The 18099-nt window shown below is 61.5% G+C and overlaps 1 protein-coding gene across 1 annotated transcript in view; it reads left to right on the top strand.

Annotated features, from left to right (window-relative positions):
• AGAP3 (ArfGAP with GTPase domain, ankyrin repeat and PH domain 3) overlaps positions 1-13631 on the top strand; it is a 223517-nt gene extending 209886 nt beyond the window's left edge. The window contains exons 14-18 of the mRNA XM_032796630.2: positions 9937-10091; positions 10643-10733; positions 11118-11340; positions 12383-12638; positions 13224-13631. Coding sequence (XP_032652521.2) covers positions 9937-10091; positions 10643-10733; positions 11118-11340; positions 12383-12638; positions 13224-13442 — 944 coding nt within the window. The 3' untranslated portion in view covers positions 13443-13631. The remainder of the gene's footprint in view (positions 1-9936; positions 10092-10642; positions 10734-11117; positions 11341-12382; positions 12639-13223) is intronic.
• Positions 13632-18099: the final 4468 nt, after the last annotated feature.

The following is an 18099-nucleotide window of genomic DNA, read 5'->3' as shown; positions in this document are numbered from 1 at the left end:
CCCCCCCCCGTATGTACCCCACCCCCTCCCCGTGCGCCCTTGGTACAGCCCCCCCTGCTCCATACGTGCCACCCCCCCGTCCCAGCACTAGGTGCCCCTCGGCCACCCCCTGCATATCCCCCTCGTCGGGCACCTCCCGAGAGGGGTCCGTGGGGTCTGGCTGGTGGGATAGGCCAGCTGGCAGGGGAGGGTCCTGCTGGGCCCCAGACGGGGAGTCTCCACTCCATGCCTGCTGCTGTGGGTCTCCTCGGAGGGGCCTGTTCCCGCTGTACTAAGACAGGTTAGAATATTGGGTTTAATGAGCTGCAAAATGAGGAGGCAGCGAGCTGACATTTACGAATGGCGCCTGCAAACTTCTCTTCCCCACGCCTGCTAATTTGTTGTTATCCCAAACACTCATCACAAAGCAGCGACACACTGGCAGCTTGCAGACAGACACCCCGCGGCCGCCGGCCAGCCCCAGCCCCAGCCACGGGACTGCCTGGGGCGAGAAGGGGGCTGGGCAGGAGTGAGCCTGTGAGAGCAGGGGCCGCTCCCCCGCTGCCAGCCATGACCCCAGCAGCACTTCCTCTCCGTCCCTCTGCACCATTAGGGCCTTGCCGCTTCCCCATGGCAAGGCAGCGTGAGGGACGCGGTGAATTCGGGGAGGGGAGGAGTGAGGCGCTGGGGGTGTCGGCCCGGGGCGAGGGTAGAGCCATCTCGGAAGTGGATTCTGCTCCAAGAGGCAGCACTTGATTCTGGGTGTGAAGCTCCATTTCTTTATTCTGCTGGAGGCTCTGCTCCCTCGCTAGCTTTGTTGCTTTGGGTGATGCCACCTGTGCCCCCAGGACCCTATGCCCAGCATGCTCTGGCGGATGCCACCCTGTGCCCCCAGGGCCCTATGCCCACCATGCTCTGGCGGATGCCACCCTGTGCCCCCAGGGCCCTATGCCCAGCATGCTGTGGGGGATGCCACCTGTGCCCCCAGGACCCTATGCTGTGGGGGATACCACCTGTGCCCCCAGGGCCCTATGCCCAACATGCTGTGGGGGATGCCACCCTGTGCCCCCAGGACCCTACGCCCAGCATGCTGTGGGGGATGCCACCCTGTGTCCCCAGGACCCTATGCCCACCATGCTCTGGCGGATGCCACCCTGTGCCCCCAGGGCCCTATGCCCAGCATGCTGTGGCGGATGCCACCCTGTGCCCCCAGGACCCTATGCCCAGCATGCTGTGGGGGATGGCACTCTGTGTCCCCAAGGCCCTATGCCCAGCATTCTGTGGGTAATGCCACCCCACGCCCCCAGGGCCCTATGCCCAGCATGCTGTGGGGGATGCCACCCCACGCCCCCAGGGCCCTATGCCCAGCGTGCTGTGGGTGATGCCACCCCCACGGCCCCAGGGGCCCTATGCCCAGCACGCTGTGGGGAGCGCCAGCATGCTCTGCAGGTTGCCACCCTGTATGCCAAGAGGTGGTTGTGTCCTGCATGCTGGGGAGTGCTGCCCCCGCAGTCCGGAAAGAGGGTGCTCAGCACTGCCTTGCGCCTGTGCGCACTGGCCCCAGCGCAGTGCCCTCTGCTCCGGGGGAGGGGGCACTGTGTTCTCACGCCCACAGCTGCTGCAGTGTAGCTTCCCCTGGCAAGTGCCAGGGAGCCCCCAGCTTTACTCCGTGCTTGCGGGCGTGCCCAGGCAGAGGGAGAGCTCTCCGGGGTTATGCTCTCGCATCTTGGAGGGCAAGGCCCTGAGTTCTGGGATCAGTGCAGTCAGACAGGCGCAGGCAGCTTCCCATTGGGAACCAGCCCAGTCCTGCTCCTTCTGTCACCCCCAGCCCAGAGCTGGCCCTTCCTTCTCGTGCCCCCTTGGAGGGCCAGGAGCCCCAAGACCTTAGTCAAGCACCAGCAGCTCCTGCTGCTGACAGATGAGCTCGATCTGTCCTCCTGCTCCTCTTCCCAGCCCCAGGGCACTCTGGGAGCTGGGCTGTCCCACCAAGTGAAGGGAAGTCTGTGCTGCCTGACTGCCCCCTCCCTGGCGGAAGGGGGCTGACTTCCCACTCCCTGCGGGGTGGGGCTGGGTCCCTCTATTCCTGTATTGACTGCCTGGTGGTGTGGGTGCTTCCCTTCCCCAGTGCTGGCTCCATGGGGCTGCGGGGCTTAGCACAGAGAGCTGTGCTCAGCTCGGTGGCATGTGCATTAATTACGTGTGCCGTGCGCGCCCATCCTGTACCCTTGCTAATTTCACTCTCAGCTGGAGGACTTGTTGCTGGGCGGCACTGGAGATGAGGTCAGGGGGTTAACGCACATTAACAACGGCAGGTCCCGCCATGCTCTGCTCGGCAGCTCTGCACAGCACTCAGTCTTCAAAACCTCATCAAAACCTCATCAAGAGGCAGAGAATTGCCTTGTTCATTTCCACTGCCCACTAATTCTAATGGAGCTGGCATAATACACTCCCACTAGTCCTGCTCTCAGGCTGGCCCAGCCTGTGTGAGGGGCCATCCCTGGGATAGCCTCTGCCCAGCCATCTGGGGAGTCTCCCTGCCTGACTCCCAGCCGGCTGGGAGAGCCCCTCCCTGGGGCTCGCTGCCCCCCCCATCCAGCTAGGAGAGCCCCCTCCTCGGGGCTCACTGCCCCCCTCAGCCAACTGGGAGAGCCCCCTCCCCGGGGCTTGCTGCTCCACTCCTGAGCTAGATGGGATATGGCGGTTCAGGATTGAGGGGCACCAGCAGAGCTGGGGTGGGAGCCCAGGGGGGCTGTGGGTCAGGCATGGGGGCACCAGCAGCGCAGAGCCCAGGGTGGGGATTGCAGGGGGCTGTGGGTCAGGCATGGGGGCACCAGCAGCACAGCGCCCAAGGTGGAGAGAACAGGGGGGCTGTGGGTCGGGAGCCAAGCTGTCCCTGTGGGGTCAGCACATGGGCATTCTCCTGAGAGGGGGCAGACTTGGAGCATGGGGCCCTGGCAGTGAGCTGGCACCAAACAGGGCAGTTCAGTCCTCTTCCAGTAACTGTTCTCAGCTGAGCGGGGTGGGCATGTTCCCAGCACCAGGAGCCTGAGCACTGGCCCGGAGCCTAACACCGAAATTCTCTAAGGGCTTGGCTACACTCGAAACTTCAAAGCGCTGCCGCAGCAGCGCTTTGAAGTGTGAGTGTGGTCGTGGCGCCAGTGCTGGGAGAGAGCTCTCCCAGCGCTGCACGTACTCCACCTCCCCATGGGGATTAGCTTGCAGCGCTGGGAGCCGCGCTCCCAGCACTGCGGCACTGTTTATGCTGACGCTTTACAGCGCTATATCTTGCAGCGCTCCGGGGGGGGGGGTCTTTTTCACACCCCTGAGCAAGAAAGTTGCAGCGCTATAAAGTACCAGTGTAGCCAAGGCCTTACTCTTCGATTCGAGTCTTTCACAAAAGTGGGCTGTGCCACTAGAGTAAAGCAGGCCCCTGCCCTACCAGGCTGCTGGGATGGGTCAGGCAGGAACCAGGCTCTGGAGGGAAATGCTACGAGGGGTAGCAGTAGTGTGAGGCGGGAGAGGGTTCCTCACAAGGAACCCCTGACAGGAAGCCCTGGGCTAGGGCAGGCAGGCAGCTCCTTGCCTATCCACACTCTGACTGTGGATGTAGCTACCCCAGTGTGAAGGGCTCGGCGATGTGTGGGACAGGGGTAAGCGTTCCAGGTGTGAGGCCCTGTGTGGATGTAGCTAGCCCAGTACGAAGAGCTCGGCGGTGTGCGAGACAGGGTAAGCTGTCCAGGTGGGAGGCCCCTGTGTGGCTGTAGATACCCCAGTACGAAAGGCTCAGTGGTGTGTGGGTTGGGGGTAAGCTGTCAGGGTGTGAGACCCCTGTGTGGCTGTAGCTACCCCAGTACAAAGGGCTCGGCGGTGTGAGGGACGGGGTAAGCTGTCCGGATGTGGGGCCCCTGTTTGGCTGCAACTACCCCAGTACAAAGGGCTCGGCGGTGTGCGGGACGGGGATAAGCTATCCGGGTGTGAGGCCCGTGTGGATGTAACTACCCCAGTACGAAGGGCTCGGTGGTGTGAGGGATGGGGTGGGCTGTCCAGGTGTGAGGCCCTTGTGTGGATATAGCTACCCCAGAACGAAGGGCTTGGCGGTGTGCGGGACAGGGTAAGCTGTCCAGGTGGGAGGCCCCTGTGTGGCTGTAACTACCCCACTACGAAGGGCTCGGTGGTGTGAGGGACAGGGTAAGTTGTCCAGGTGTGAGGCCTCTGTGTGGCTGTAGCCACCCGAGTACGAAGGGTTTGGTGGTGTGAGGGATGGGGTAAGCTGTCCGGGTGTGAGGCCCCTTTGTGGCTGTAACTATCCCAGTATGAAGGGCTCGGTGGTGTGAGGGACAGGGTAGGCTGTCCAGGTGTGAGGCCCCTGTGTGGATGTAGCTACCCCAGAACGAAGGGCTCGGTGGTGTTAGGGATAGGGTAAGCTGTCTGGGTGTGGGGCCCCTATGTGGCTGTAACTATCCCAGTATGAAGGATTCGGTGGTGTGAGGGATGCGGTAAGTTGTCCCTTTGTGAGGCCCCTTTGTTGTTGTAACTATCCCAGTATAAAGGGCTCGGTGGTGTGAGGGATGGGGTAAGCTGTCCGGGTGTGAGGCCCCTGTGTGGCTGTAACTACCCCAGTATGAAGGGCTCAGAGGTGTGACGGATGGGGTAAGCTGTCCAGGTGTGAGGTCCCTGTGTGGCTGTAGCTACCCCAGAACGAAGGGCTCGGTGGTGTGAGGGATGGGGTAAGCTGTTCGGGTGTAAGGCCCCTGTGTGGCTGTAACAACCCCAGTACGAAGGGCTCGGTGGTGTGAGGGACGGGGTAAGCTGTCCAGGTGTGAGGTCCCTGTGTGGCTATAGCTACCCCAGAATGAAGGATTCAATGGTGTGAGGGATGGGGTTGGCTGTCCAGGTGTGGGTCCCCTGTGTGGCTGTAACTACCCCAGTATGAAGGGTTCGGCGGTGTGAGGGACAGGGTAAGCTGTCCGGCTGTGGGGCCCCTGTTTGGCTGTAACTGCCTGTGATGCAGTAGGGACTGTCTGTGTGGGGGATGGGAGAGCCGGGGAGGACTTTAGGTGAGGGACAGGACCTAAGCCTGTAACCTGAGCCAGGTGGGGCGGGAGGGAGTCAGCACCTTTGCCCGGGAAGCCAGACAAAAGGAAGGGACCGGCTGGAGGGAGTTAGTTCAATTTTGGTTTTGGGCTGGGTGGTTGGAATTCAGGGAATCTCAAACTGGGAACTAAGCTTCCTGGACCCCAGAAAGGCTTGATTGAGGGGTCCTGATTGTGCCTCCAAGCTCTGCTGTAACCTGCATTCCTGTTGTCCAATAAACCTTCTGTTTTACTGGCTGGCTGAGAGTCACTGTGAGTCCCAGGAAGAGGAGTGCAAGGCCGGACTCTCCCATACTCCATGACACTACCCCAGTATGAAGGGCTCGGCAGTGTAAGGGATGGGGTAAGCTGTCCGGGTGTGAGGTCCCTTTGTGGCTGTAGCTACTCCAGGATGAAAGGCTCGGTGATGTGAGGGACGGGGTAGGCTGTCCAGGTGTGAGGCCCCTGTGTGGCTGTAGCTACCCCAGTACGAAGGGTTTAGCGGTGTGAGGGATGGGGTAAGCTGTCTGGGTGTGAGGCCCCTGTGTGGCTGTGACTACCCCAGTACGAAGGATTTGGCGTTGTGAGGGATGAGGTAAGCTGTCCAGGTGTGAGGCCCCTGTGTGGCTGTATCTACCCCAATACGAAGGGTTCAATGGTGTGAGAGATGGGGTAAGCTGTCCGGGTGTGAGGTCCCTGTGTGGCTGTAGCTACCCCAGAACGAAGGCCTTGGCAGTGTGACACATGCAGTAAGCTGTCCAGGTGTGAGGTCCCTCTGTGGCTGTGTCTACCCCAGCGTGAAAGGCTCAGTGGTGTGAGGGACGGGGTAGGCTGTCCAGGTGTGAGGCCCCTGTGTAGATGTAGCTACCCTAGTACGAAGGGCTCGGCAGTGTGTGGGACAGGGGTAAGATGTCCGAGTGTAAGGCCCCTATATGGCTGTAGCTACCCCAGTATGAAGGACTCAGTGGTGTAAGGGACGGGGTAAGGTGTCCAGGTGTGAGACCCCTATGTGGCTGTAGCTACCCCAATATGAAGGGTTTAGTGCTGTTAGGAATGGGGTTAGCTGTCCGGGTTTGAGGTCCCTGTGTGGCTGTAGATACCCCAGAACGAAGGGCTCGGCGGTGTGATGGATAGGGTAAGCTGTTCGGGTGTGAGGCCCCTGTGTGGATGTAAATACCCCACTACGAAGAGCTTGGCAGTGTAAGGGATGGGGTAAGCTGTCCGGGTATGAGGTCCTTGTGAGGCTGTAGCTACTGCAAAGCGAAGGCCTCGGCGGTGTGACTGATGGGGTAGGCTGTCCAGGTGTGAGGTCCCTGTGTGGCTGTAACTACCCCAGTATGAAGGGCTCGGCAGTGTGAGGGACGGGGTAGGCTGTCCAGGTGTGAGGCCTTGTATGGATGTAGCTACCCCAATACGAAGGGTTCGGCAGTGTGAGGGACAGGGTAAGCTGTCCAGATGTGGGGCCCTTGCGTGGCTGTAACTACCTTAATACGAGGGCCTGGCGATATGTGAGACAGGGGTAAGCTATCCGGGTGTGAGGCCCCTGTGTGGCTGTAGCTACCCCAGTATGAAGGGCTCGGTGGTGTGAAGGATGGGGTAAGCTCAGGGCCGGCTCCAGGCCCCAGCGCGCCAAGCGCGTGTTTGGGGCAGCATGCCGCGGGGGACGCTCTGCCGGTTGCCGGGAGGCGGGCAGGCGGCTCTGGTGGACCTCCCGCAGGCGTCCCTGCGCAGGGTCCGCTGGTCCTGCGGCTCCGGTGGAGCATCCTCAGGCACGCCTGCAGGAGGTCCACTGGAGCCACGGGACCGGCGAGCAGCAGAGTGCCCACCTCAGCGTGCCATGCTTGGGGCATCGAAATGACTAGAGCCGGCCTTGGGTAAGCTGTCTGGGTGTGAGGCCCCTCTATCCCAGTTTCACTGCGGCCAGTAAAGAGTCCCATCCTAACTGACTTAGGAAATCTATATGGAGCCGGCTCCAGGCTGGCACGCTTGTCAGGCCTCATCTCCGCTGTGGCTTTTGCAATGGTGCAGCTTACCAGATGGACAAGCCCCTGCACACTCCTGGCCTGTACCTCCCAGTGGGCCTCAGGGCAGGAGCAGCTGAAGTGTCCTGTTTGCCCCTGGGGAGAACCTGCTCTGGCCTGCAGCTCACAGGGCCAGGGGCGGAGGACAGAGAGCAGAGCGAAGGCCGGGGCCCCCATCCCTTCCAGGCCTGGGGCTAGCGGAGCCCTGGCCTGCTCCTGGCCTGGCCCCTCAACCTCCCTGCTGGCTCCGGAGCTGCGCAGTTGGCTCCCTGCTTTTAATAGAGAACTGGGAAGGCACATTATGGAGATGAGGGTGTTATTTGCATAACGCTAATTAGGTAATTACAAATCATTTTGCTATGAGCTGAAGCGTGTGCTGTGACATAACGTTTATTAGTCATTCCATTCGAGCCTTGCGTAGTTCAGTCGTTCGCTGCACTAACTGCTCGAGTTGGGCAATAAACGGTAAATCTGGCGTCTGGGTGCAGAGATTGGATACGTACCCAGTGCGAACTCTGGGTGCGAGCATCTCACGCCCAGGCACCCCTGCGGGGAAACTCCCACCCCAGCACCAAGGAGTCCCTCAGCAGGGCCCCCCTCCCACACCCCTGCACACACGCCCCAGGGAGACCTTCAGCAGGACCCCCTGTGACGATGTGGTTCTGGCAGGACCGAACTGAGAGTGCCAATTCAGGACCAATTGCTTAAACAGGGCAGTCACAGCCCAAGGCTGGGGTTTTTCCACCTCTAAGGCAAACCAAACCAGCCAGACAAAAATGACTTTGGTTTCACCCCACTGGCTAACCACAAGTCACACAAGCAATTTCCTTAGACACTCCAGTTTCCCAGTATCACCACCAGTCCCACACGTCCTGGGGATGAATGGTTATGAAAACCAACACCCCAGTAAAAGAAAAAGGTTCTCTCGATCCCAAAGGACCAAGCCCCAGACCCAGGTCAATATACACATCAGATCTTACCCACAAATCACGCTGTTGCCAATCCTTTAGAATCTAAAATCTAAAGGTTTATTCATAAAAGGAAAAAGATAGAGATGAGAGCTAGAATTGGTTAAATGGAATCAATTACATACAGTAATGGCAAAGTTCTTAGTTCAGGCTTGTAGCAGTGATGGAGTAAACAGCAGGTTTAAATCAAGTCTCTGGAACATCCCCCGCTGGGATGGGTCATTCAGTCCTTTGTGCAGAGCTTCAGTTTGTAGCAAAGTCCCTCCAGAGGTAGGAAGCAGGACTGAAGACAAGATGGAGATGAGGCATCAGCCTTATATAGGTTTTTCCAGGTGTAAGAACACTTCTCTGTTCTTACTGTGGAAAGTTTCAGCAAAATGGAGTCTGCAGTCACATGGGCCAGTTTCTGCACACCCTGCTGAGTCACAAGGCGTATCTGCCTCCTCTCAATGGGTCAATTGTGTAGGTGATGGTCCTTAATGGGCCATCAAGCAGGATAAGCAGAGCTGACACCAACTTGTCTGGGGTGTTACCCAGAACTGCAGCGCCAATTTGAAATACAGACAGTACACAGCCAATATTCATAACTTCAACTACAAAATGATACAGACACACAGACAGCAGAATCCTAACCAGTAACCCGTAACCTGGTCTTAGACACCTTATATGACCCCCTTTACATAGGATTTGGTGCCACTACAGGACCTTGGTTGCAACCCATGTTCTATATGGTCCCAGTTTATATCAATAACATCACAACCCCCCCACACCGACCCACCAGGGAGACCCTGAGCAGAGCCTCCCTCACCCCCACCAGGGAGACCTTCATCAGTGCTCCACCCACCAGGGAGACCCTGAGCAGAGCCTCCTCCACCCCCACCAGGGAGACTCTAAGCACAGCCCCCTCCCCCCCACATCCACCCACCCAGCAAGGCGTCCCTGAGTACATAAGAACGGCCGCACTGGGTCAGACCGAAGGTCCATCCAGCCCAGTGTCCTGTCTGCCAACAGTGGCCAGTGCCAGGCGCCCCAGAGGGAGTGAACAGAACAGGGAACCATCAAGTGATCCATCCCCTGTCGCCTATTCCCAGCTTCTGGCAGAATAGCCCCCCTTGCCCATGGCACATCCTAGGGAGTCCCTCTCGCAGAGGGGTTACTGCTCTCCCCCACAGCAGCCCCATTGGATCAGCACTTGGCCCCTCCGGCTGAGTTGCCATGACGGGCAGATCTGGATGCCGATCTCCTAAGAGAACATGGGCCGGCACAGTGACCCTATCACCGCTACCCCTGTGCCAGCATAGTGACCCCATCACCACCCATGTGCCTCCGCAGAGACCCCATCACCTCCCCCAAGGCCAGCGCAGTAACCCCATCACCACCCCCCATGCCAGTGCAGTGACACCATCACCACCCCCTCTCGAGCCGGCGAAGTGACCCCATCACCACCACCTGCCGTGCCAGTGCAGTGACACCATCACCCCCCCTCAGGCAGGCGCAGTGACACCATCACCCCTGCAGTTGGTGCCGTGATCCCATCACCCCCCCAGACCAGTGAAGTGACCCCATCACCACCATCCCTTGGGCTGGCGCAGTGACCCACCACCCCCACCAGCCCGGTGCAGTGACCCCATCACCCCCCCCGGCCCAGCGCAGTGACCCCATCAGCCCCCCCCAGCCCGGCGCAGTGACCCCATCACCCCCCTCTCCGGGCCGGTGCAATGACCCCATCACCCCCCTCCGCCCGGCACAGTGACCCCATCACCCCCCCAGCTTGCGCAGTGACCCCATCACCCGCCCTCCCAGCTGGCGCAGTGACCCCATCATCCCCCCCTCCAGCCAGCACAGTGACCCCATCACCCCCCGGCCCGGCGCAGTGACCCCTCCCTTCTGTTCCAGAGCAAGACGAGTCGTTCGAGTTCATCATCGTGTCGCTGACGGGCCAGACCTGGCTTTTTGAGGCCTCGACGTCTGAGGAGCGGGAGTTGTGGGTCCAGGCCATCGAGAGCCAGATCCTGGCCAGCCTCCAGGGCTGCGAGAGCAGCAAGAACAAGGTGAGGGACCCCTCTCTGCCCAGGCAGGCAGGTGTCCCACTGTGCCCCACCCTGCCCTGCGTGAATTGACACCTGCCCCACCACGGGCCCTCCTGGCCTGGGTCCCCCGTCAGCATCTGCTCCAGTCGCCCCTACGCAGGCCAGGCCCACACCACCTCAGCTGGTGCTGGCCCGCATGCACCCCAGCCTCACCCTACGTGGGTTGGCTCCTGCCCCACAGCCCCTGCACCCCCACCCCGGTAAGTGTGTGCCCCACTGGGTCCTGCCTAGGCTACTTCTTGTGTACCCTCCACACCACCAGGCTGGTGCTTGCCCCCCTGCGCCCCCAACCCTGCCTGGGCTGGCATCACTCACCCATCACTCTCCTGCCCCCCGTGCCCTGCCTTGGCCAGGGACAGCTCCCCAGCCCCCAGTGCTGTCTGCCCCTCTGGTGCTCATCTGAGCACGGCCCTGGAGGCTGCCCGGTCAACTGGTCTTGAGGACAACGAGAGGAGACAGGCCCGGGGGCCAGCCAGCCCCTAACGACTCGGGGTTTGCCCTTCCTGTTCCAGGCTCGGCTAGGCAGCCAGAGCGATGCACTGGCCCTGCAGACGGTCCGCACTGCACGTGGGAACAGCTTCTGCGTGGACTGCGACGCGCCCAGTGAGTGATGCTGCCTGAGGATGGGGCCCTCCCGCCCTGCCCAGGGAAGGGGGAGTTTGTGCCCCACAGGGCCTCCCACCCTGCCCTAGGGGCCTCACTTCCCCATGGGATCTTACTGCCCAAGAGAGGCAAAAAATGTGGGTCCCTGGCTCCCTGTGGGGCTGGTGACTCTGCAGGTTTGGGGAGGGACATGTGGGTCCCGGCAGGGCTGGTGCCCCTGGGGATGGAGAACGGGCTTGTGGGTCCTGGCAGGGCTGGTGGCTCTGGGGATGGAGAACGGGCTTGTGGGTCCCGGTAGGGCTGGTGCCCCTGGGGGTGGAGAACGGGCTTGTGGGTCCCTGGGGCCTCTGCTAACACCCCATGCGCTCACCTTCCACCCTCCAGATCCCGACTGGGCGAGTCTGAACCTGGGCTCGCTGATGTGCATTGAGTGCTCTGGGATCCACCGTAACCTGGGCACCCACCTGTCCCGGGTGCGCTCCCTGGACCTGGACGACTGGCCTGGCGAGCTCATCCTGGTCATGACAGCCATCGGCAATGCGCTGGCCAACGCTGTCTGGGAAGGGGCGGTGGAGGGCTACCAGAAGCCGGGCCCCGAGAGCAGCAGGTGAGGGGCTGCGGTGGGGAGCTCGTAGGCAGATGGGGGCAGCGGGAGGCAGCTCCGGGGATCTGCAGCTGGGAAGCCCTGTCGGCCCCAGGGGGTGAGTGTCTCTCTTGGGGGCAGGTGAGTCCGGCTGCCGGGTGCTGTGGCTGCCCTAGTGCTGGCTGGCTGCGGAGTGGAAGGGGTTAACGGCGACAGCTTGCCGGTGCCTGCCTGTGGGTCCCAGGGGTGCGTCCCTTTCAGGCCTTGTCTGTCCCTATCGGAGCGTCTCTCCTGTCACTCATCCCGCCACCCAGACAAGAGCCCATTCTGCACCTTATCAGCGGCTCGGCGCGGGTCAGGGGGCAGCAGCAGTGAGCATGCTCCACGCGGGGTATTGATCGCTGCCTGCCAGATGCAGATGGATAGAATGGGAGCAGATAGCGGGGCGCACGGCGCACATCGATCTGCCGGGCCCAGCAGGCCCGGCTGGCGGCTCAGCCTTTGTCTGCACCAGGCGCGACAGCAGCCGCGATAACGCTGCCTCCTGTGGCACCGGGCAGCTCCACGCAGCAGCTAACCTTTCCTTGCCACGGGCCGGGCCCAACGCGATGGAGACGCTCCGGGGAACTGCGCCAGCAGGAGGGCCATGAGAACAGCAGGGTGCATGTGCACAGACAGGGCAGGAGTGGGGGGGACACTGGGCAGAGCTGGGAGAAGGCACGTGGGGCATGAGAGCTGGGGGGGTGCGTGGGGCACGAGAGCTGGGGCGAGGGTGCCCAGGGCATGAGTGCCAAGGTGCGGGTGCACATGGGGCACAAGAGCCAGGCAGGTGCGTGTGGGACACGAGTTCTGGGGAATGTATGTGAGGGGCACAAGAGCTGGGGTTGCACATGGTGCACAAGCACAGGGGGGGTGAAAGCCATGAGGGACAGAGATCTGCCCTTGGGGCACGAGCGGTGCTGCACAGTGTAAGGGACACAAGTGCAGGGTGGTGTGGGGCACAAGCCACCCCTGCCATGTGGTGCCCCATGACACTGGTGCCCCGGTGAGGGGTCCCTCCCTGCAGGGAGGAGAAGGAGCGCTGGATCCGGGCCAAGTATGAACAGAAGCTGTTCCTGGCTTCACTGCCACACTCGGACGTGCCCCTGGGGCAGCAGCTGCTGCGGGCTGTGGTGGAGGACGACGTGCGCCTGGTGGTGATGCTGCTGGCCCATGGCACCAAGGAGGAGGTGAACGAGACATACGGGGACGGGGATGGGCGAACGGCGCTGCACCTCTCCAGCGCCATGGCCAACGTTGTCTTCACACAGCTACTCATATGGGTGAGGAGAAACCCCTCGCTGAGCCCGGTTCCCGGCTCCGGTCCCCCCGCCCCTTGCTGAGCCCGGTTCCTGGCTCCAGTCCCACCCCGCCCCTCGCTGAGCTCGGTTCTCGGCTCTCCCCCCCGCCCCTCGCTGGGCCCGGTTCCCGGCTCCGGTCCCCCCCAACCCCTCGCTGAGCCCGGTTCTCGGCTCTGGTCCCCCCCCGCCCCTTGCTGAGCCCCGTTTTCGGTTCCAGTCCCCCCCAGCCCCTTGCTGAGCCCGATTCCCGGCTCCGGTCTCCCCCGCCCATCACTGAGCTTGGTTCCTGGCTCTGGTCCCCCCCTCCCCCCCTCGCTGGGCCCGGTTCCCAGCTCCGGTCCTCCACAGCCCCTCACTGAGCCCACAGCACCCCCTTTCTGCCCCCTCCCATTGTTGATCTCCTGCACCAGGCCCTTTCTAAGTCCCACAACTCCTACCATTTCCTGAAACCCACATGGGGCTCCCTTCCTGGCCTGCCTCACTCGCATTGCATGGCTGTCCTGCCGGCAGCCACCCGGTGCTGCCTGGCACTGACTGGCTGCCCTGCTGTGTTCTCTCCCTGTGCAGTATGGGGTGGACGTGAAGAGCAGGGACGCCCATGGCCTAACGCCCCTGGCATACGCCCGGCAAGCTGGCAGCCAGGAGTGTGTCGACATCCTCCTGCAGCATGGATGCCCGAGCGACAGCTCTGTCAGCACGCTGACCCCCAGCCTGCCCCGCCGCAACGCCAACAACTCCTGCTCGGCATCCCCGGCTGAGCTGGGCTCCAGCCCCAGTGTCCTCTAGCCATCCTGCCGGGCCGGCCTCCCGCTCCGAGCCGCAAGACAGTGGGGGCTCCCAGCCCCGCCAGACACTGCTCCTGGTGCCAGGGATCTCACAGGAGCAGTGGGGCTGCCATGGTGCAACCTGTGGCCAACACCCCAGCTGAACTGCTCCACGCGCAGAGGTGCCCTTGCAGGAGAAGGGGTTCCCCTGTCTGGCACCCACATCCCGTATGGGGAGGCAGTTCCTATGCACCCCCTGCTCCCCACCTGGTACAGACAGTCCCTGTGTGCTCCCCCTCCCCCCCGGTACAGAGAGACAGTCCTTGTGCGCTCCTACCCTGTGCAGAGAGACAGTTCCTGGCTCCCCTCTACCTGGTACAGGGACAGTTCCTGCCTGCCCCCCTTCCCCCTGGTACAGAGAGACAGTTCCTGTCTGCCCCTACTGCCCCCTCAACTGGTACAGAGAGAGTCCCTGTGTGCCTCCTCCACCCCGGTGCAGAGAGACAGTTCCTGTCTCCCCCACTACCTGGTTCAGGGACAGTTCCTGTCTGCCCCATCCCATACATGGAGGCAGTTTCTGTGCATCCTTCCCTGCCCCCCCATGGGTGCCAGGCTCAGGGGGCTGTGTGCATGTTGGCTGGCATCACTGTAGGATGGAGCCCAGCTCCGTGCTGTGGCCTCGCTGCTTCCTCTGCCTACAACTGCAAAGGGAATCGCCCTTCTGGGCATCCGCGGCCCCTCGCTTGCAAGCAGGAGAGGAGAGGGACTGACCCGCTCTGGGACCCTCCTGGCTGTGTCTGTTCCCCTGGAGACTCCCTGGCCTTCCCCATGGCTCGTGCCCAACTCCTGCTGCCCTGCCAGGGGGCTGGTCTCTGGCTGAGCGTGGGGAGGGGAGACAGGTTCTCTGGTGGCCTTGCCCGAGCCTACACCACGTGCTGGGCCCTCAGACTTGGGACACCGCTTCTGGGGTGGCTCCGCTATGCGTGTATAAAATGTACATTGGAAATATTTATATGGACGCACTGTAAATACTGGTTCTTTGCCCTGTGTGTGTGACCTGCAGCCCAGGAGATAACGGCCAATAAAGCTCCCTCCTCCTGCCAGCCCAGCCTCTCTGTGCCCGCCCCCACAGACATTCAGCCCGGCCTGCACCCCTGATGGCCAGCAGTGGCACCGGGCCCCCAGGTGCTGAGGCCTCGGCTTGTCCATCGCCCTGGGCATGGAAGGGTGCAGCCAGGAGGCCTGGCACAGGGGCGCGCCAGGTATAGATGTGGTGAGCAGGCGCTATGGGGCCTTTTGCGAATGCCACGAGCCCCTCCCCACCCCCCCCCCGCGCTGCACAGGCAGGGCTGTGGGCTGTCACTGCACATCCATGATTGCACAGCCCAGGAACAGGCAATCACCTGGGCACTAGGAGCTGTGGCTGGGCCAGCGGGCTGCACCAGCTCCGAGGGAGCCAGCGAGCCCTGGGGATTCAGAGACCCTGAACTGGGAACAGACGAGCAGAGCGAAGGGAATGGTCGTTACAGGCCAGAGGCTGCCCAAGCACCCACTAGACTCTGGAAGGGCCAGTCAGGGGTCCCTGGGTAACAGGGTGGGAGCTAAACCCAGCCCTGTGATTGGGAGAGCGAGGCAGCGCCGGGCAGGAGGGGAATAGGAGCAAATGGGGGAGCTGCTAGCCAGCCGTAAACCCCTCCGAGGGCTCTAGGTGGCAGGCAGGGGGCCACGGGGTCACTTCTGGATTTGGGAGCCTCACAGCTGAGCCTTAATTTGCCCAGGGAGGGTAGGAAACACCGGTCCCAGAGCGATGATAGGCTGAGGCGGGAGGAACTGCTCCGTTGCCCTGCTGTGCTGCTAGCATGAATGTAACCTGTCGGCTACTGCAGCTGGGCAGCCAGTGCTGGCGATCGGCACATGGGGCCTCTCTGCCCGGCTAACTGGCTGAACCAGTCATGGCCCGGCCCTTGCAGAGCTGACAACTCTCCAATCTGGGGTCCCACGGCATGTCCTCTGACTGCCCTTGCTTGTACACCCATCACAACAGTGGTGCCAGGTGAGAAGCTCGTGGAGCAAGCGGGGACATGAGACCCGTGGGTTTGGCCTTCAGACGTGCCCGTAAGCCATGACCCAAATTAAACTCCAACTGAGGCTCCACAAGGCTGGGCTGTGCCTCTGTTTCTGCCTCCGAGACCAGGAACCATTGAGGGCAGCGTGAGTGCAGGCCCCCCGCCCCGGGCATGCCTGCAGCACATACCACACAACTGCAGCAGGAGTCTACGCCTTTCCCGGGCAGGGCACGATGCCCAGTGCTAGTGAGGACGCAAGGGGCCACGCAGGGAAGATGTTGCCACCCAAGGTGCTAGGGAAATGGAGCAGTGATGGGGTGAGGGAACGTATGGGGCTGAGCAAGCCACACAGCATGTGAGCCCCTCACAGCCATTAGCCTCCAGGCCCTCCCAGGTCAGCGCCAGGGGCCCATCCCCATTGGGTGCTGAGGAAGTGGCTGAGCGGCCCCAGTGGATCATGCTGCCACCAGTGCCTGGGCAGTGCCAGCGTTAGCCCAGAGCAGCTCGGTGGGTCAGGGAGAGGCAGCTGCAGGGGGAGCTGGGCCCAATGCTGGGACCCCTCTGCTGCACACTGGAGCCCTGGCAGGAGGTGGGATCTGGTGGCCCACTGCCTCCCTGCGCTCTCCTCGGGCCCCTGAGGAGAAGGGGGCCGTGCTGGCTTGACAGGCCCCGCACCTCGGGGCTCTGGAGATGCCCTGGTGAGGGATGGCTGGAGCCAGCGTGGTGCTATGGATCCCAGGTGCTGGGCAGTTCCAGTTCCGGGTGGCCAGGTCAGTATCACCACAGACCTGGGGCACGGTGCCAGTGCCGCTCCGGAGGGGCCACGCAGGCCTGGCCTGTCGGCTCAGCACAATGCCCAGCTTGGGCCCCTGGGCCTGGCTTATGCCCGCGAGCAGCTGGTGCCCTCACAGGCTCGTCCCCAGGGCTTGGGCTGGGTGTCCACCCCCACACGCCAGCGGGTCACAGGCTGCCCTGCTGCACGGCCTGTGAATCGCACGGGGGCTGTCAAGATGAGGCAGAAACCAACTGCATCTGAGCAGGTCCCCCGGACCCTAGCCTGGGCTGCCCTTCCAGGCACGGCCTGGCACGCAGGGGGACAGTCTGCCTCAGGCCTGGGCTCCCAGCTGTGGCTGCCCGGCCACATGGAGAGGCTGGGCAACGGCCGGCAGGGACAGCTGGGACAAAGGAGGGGAGGGCAGCTCCTGGGGAAGGGCAGGCACCCCCTGCCCCTACCAAGCACCACTCGTTGGGGGCATTGGAATGGGGCAGCGCCTACACCCAGGTCAGGGCTATCCCTCCCCCCTGATGGCTAGCACTTGCCCCACCCCTCCTCCCCACTCGTATCCCTGCCCCAGTCCCTCCCTTCCTGCCTCCTCCCCTCCACATCCCTCCAGCTTATTCCTATCGCTGCCCATCCCTTAAGAACGTAAGAGGGGCCAGACTGGGTCAGACCAAAGGTCCATCCAGCCCAGTATCCTGTCTACCGACAGTGGCCAATGCCAGGTGCCCCAGAGGGAGTGAAGCTAACAGCCAATGATCAAGTGATCTCTCTCCTGCCGTCCATCACCACCCTCTGACAAACAGAGGCTAGGGACACCATTCCTTACCCATCCTGGCTAATAGCCATTTATGGACTTAGCCACCATGAATTTATCCAGTCCATTTAAACGCCTAGTTATAGTCCAGCCTTCACCTAACTCCTCAGGTGAGGAGTTCCACAGCTTGACTGTGCGCTGTGTGAAGGAGAACTTCTCTTGGTATTTGTTTTAAACCTTACTACCTATTAATGTTCATTGGTGACACCCTAGTATCTTGTATTATGGAAGAAGTTCAATATAACTTATTCCTTATCACGTTGCTCCACATCACTCATGATTTATAGACCTCTATCATATCCGCCCTTAGTCTCTTCTTTTCCAGCTGAAGGGCCTAGCCTCTTTAATCTTTCCTCATATGGGACCGCTTCCAACCCATAATCATTTAGTTGGCCTTTCTCTGAACCTTCTCTAGTCGCCAATATATCTTTTTTGAGATAAGGAGACCACATCTGTACACAGTATTCGAGATGTGGCGTCTCATGGATTTTATAACAGGGCAGTAAATATATTTTTTTTCCCAAATAGTCTTATTCTCTATCCCTTTTTAATGATTCCTAACATCCTGTTTGCTTTTTTTTGACCGCACTCTGCGCACTGCGTGGACATCCTCAGAGAACTGTCCACGATGAATGGCCAAGATCGTTTTCCTGATTAATTGTAGCGTAAATTAGCCTCCCATCATATTTGTATAGTATAGCGTTGGGGTTATTTTCTCACGGGGCCTGCCCCACCCCCCACCCTCCCCACTCCTCTCCGAGCCACCCTCCCGCCACCCACGCATCTACCCCGCCTCCCCTCCTACCTTCCTCCCCCACTCCATTCCTCCCCCCTACTTCCTCTCCCCTGCCCCACTTCAAGCCCTGCACACCCTCAGCCCTTCGTGCCCCGTCCGCGCCCAGCCGGGATCCCCAACGTGGTCCCATGCTCTGCCCCAAGCCCCAGGCCGGTTGCTGTGCCCCCGGTTTGGCGAAGTTCTGGCGCTGCATTAGTGCAAATGGCAGAGAAGGGACTGGCA

This window comes from Chelonoidis abingdonii, chromosome 2 (genome assembly GCF_003597395.2).
Source record: "Chelonoidis abingdonii isolate Lonesome George chromosome 2, CheloAbing_2.0, whole genome shotgun sequence".
NCBI lineage: Eukaryota > Metazoa > Chordata > Testudines > Testudinidae > Chelonoidis > Chelonoidis abingdonii.
This window is presented reverse-complemented; position numbering and strand designations above follow the sequence as displayed.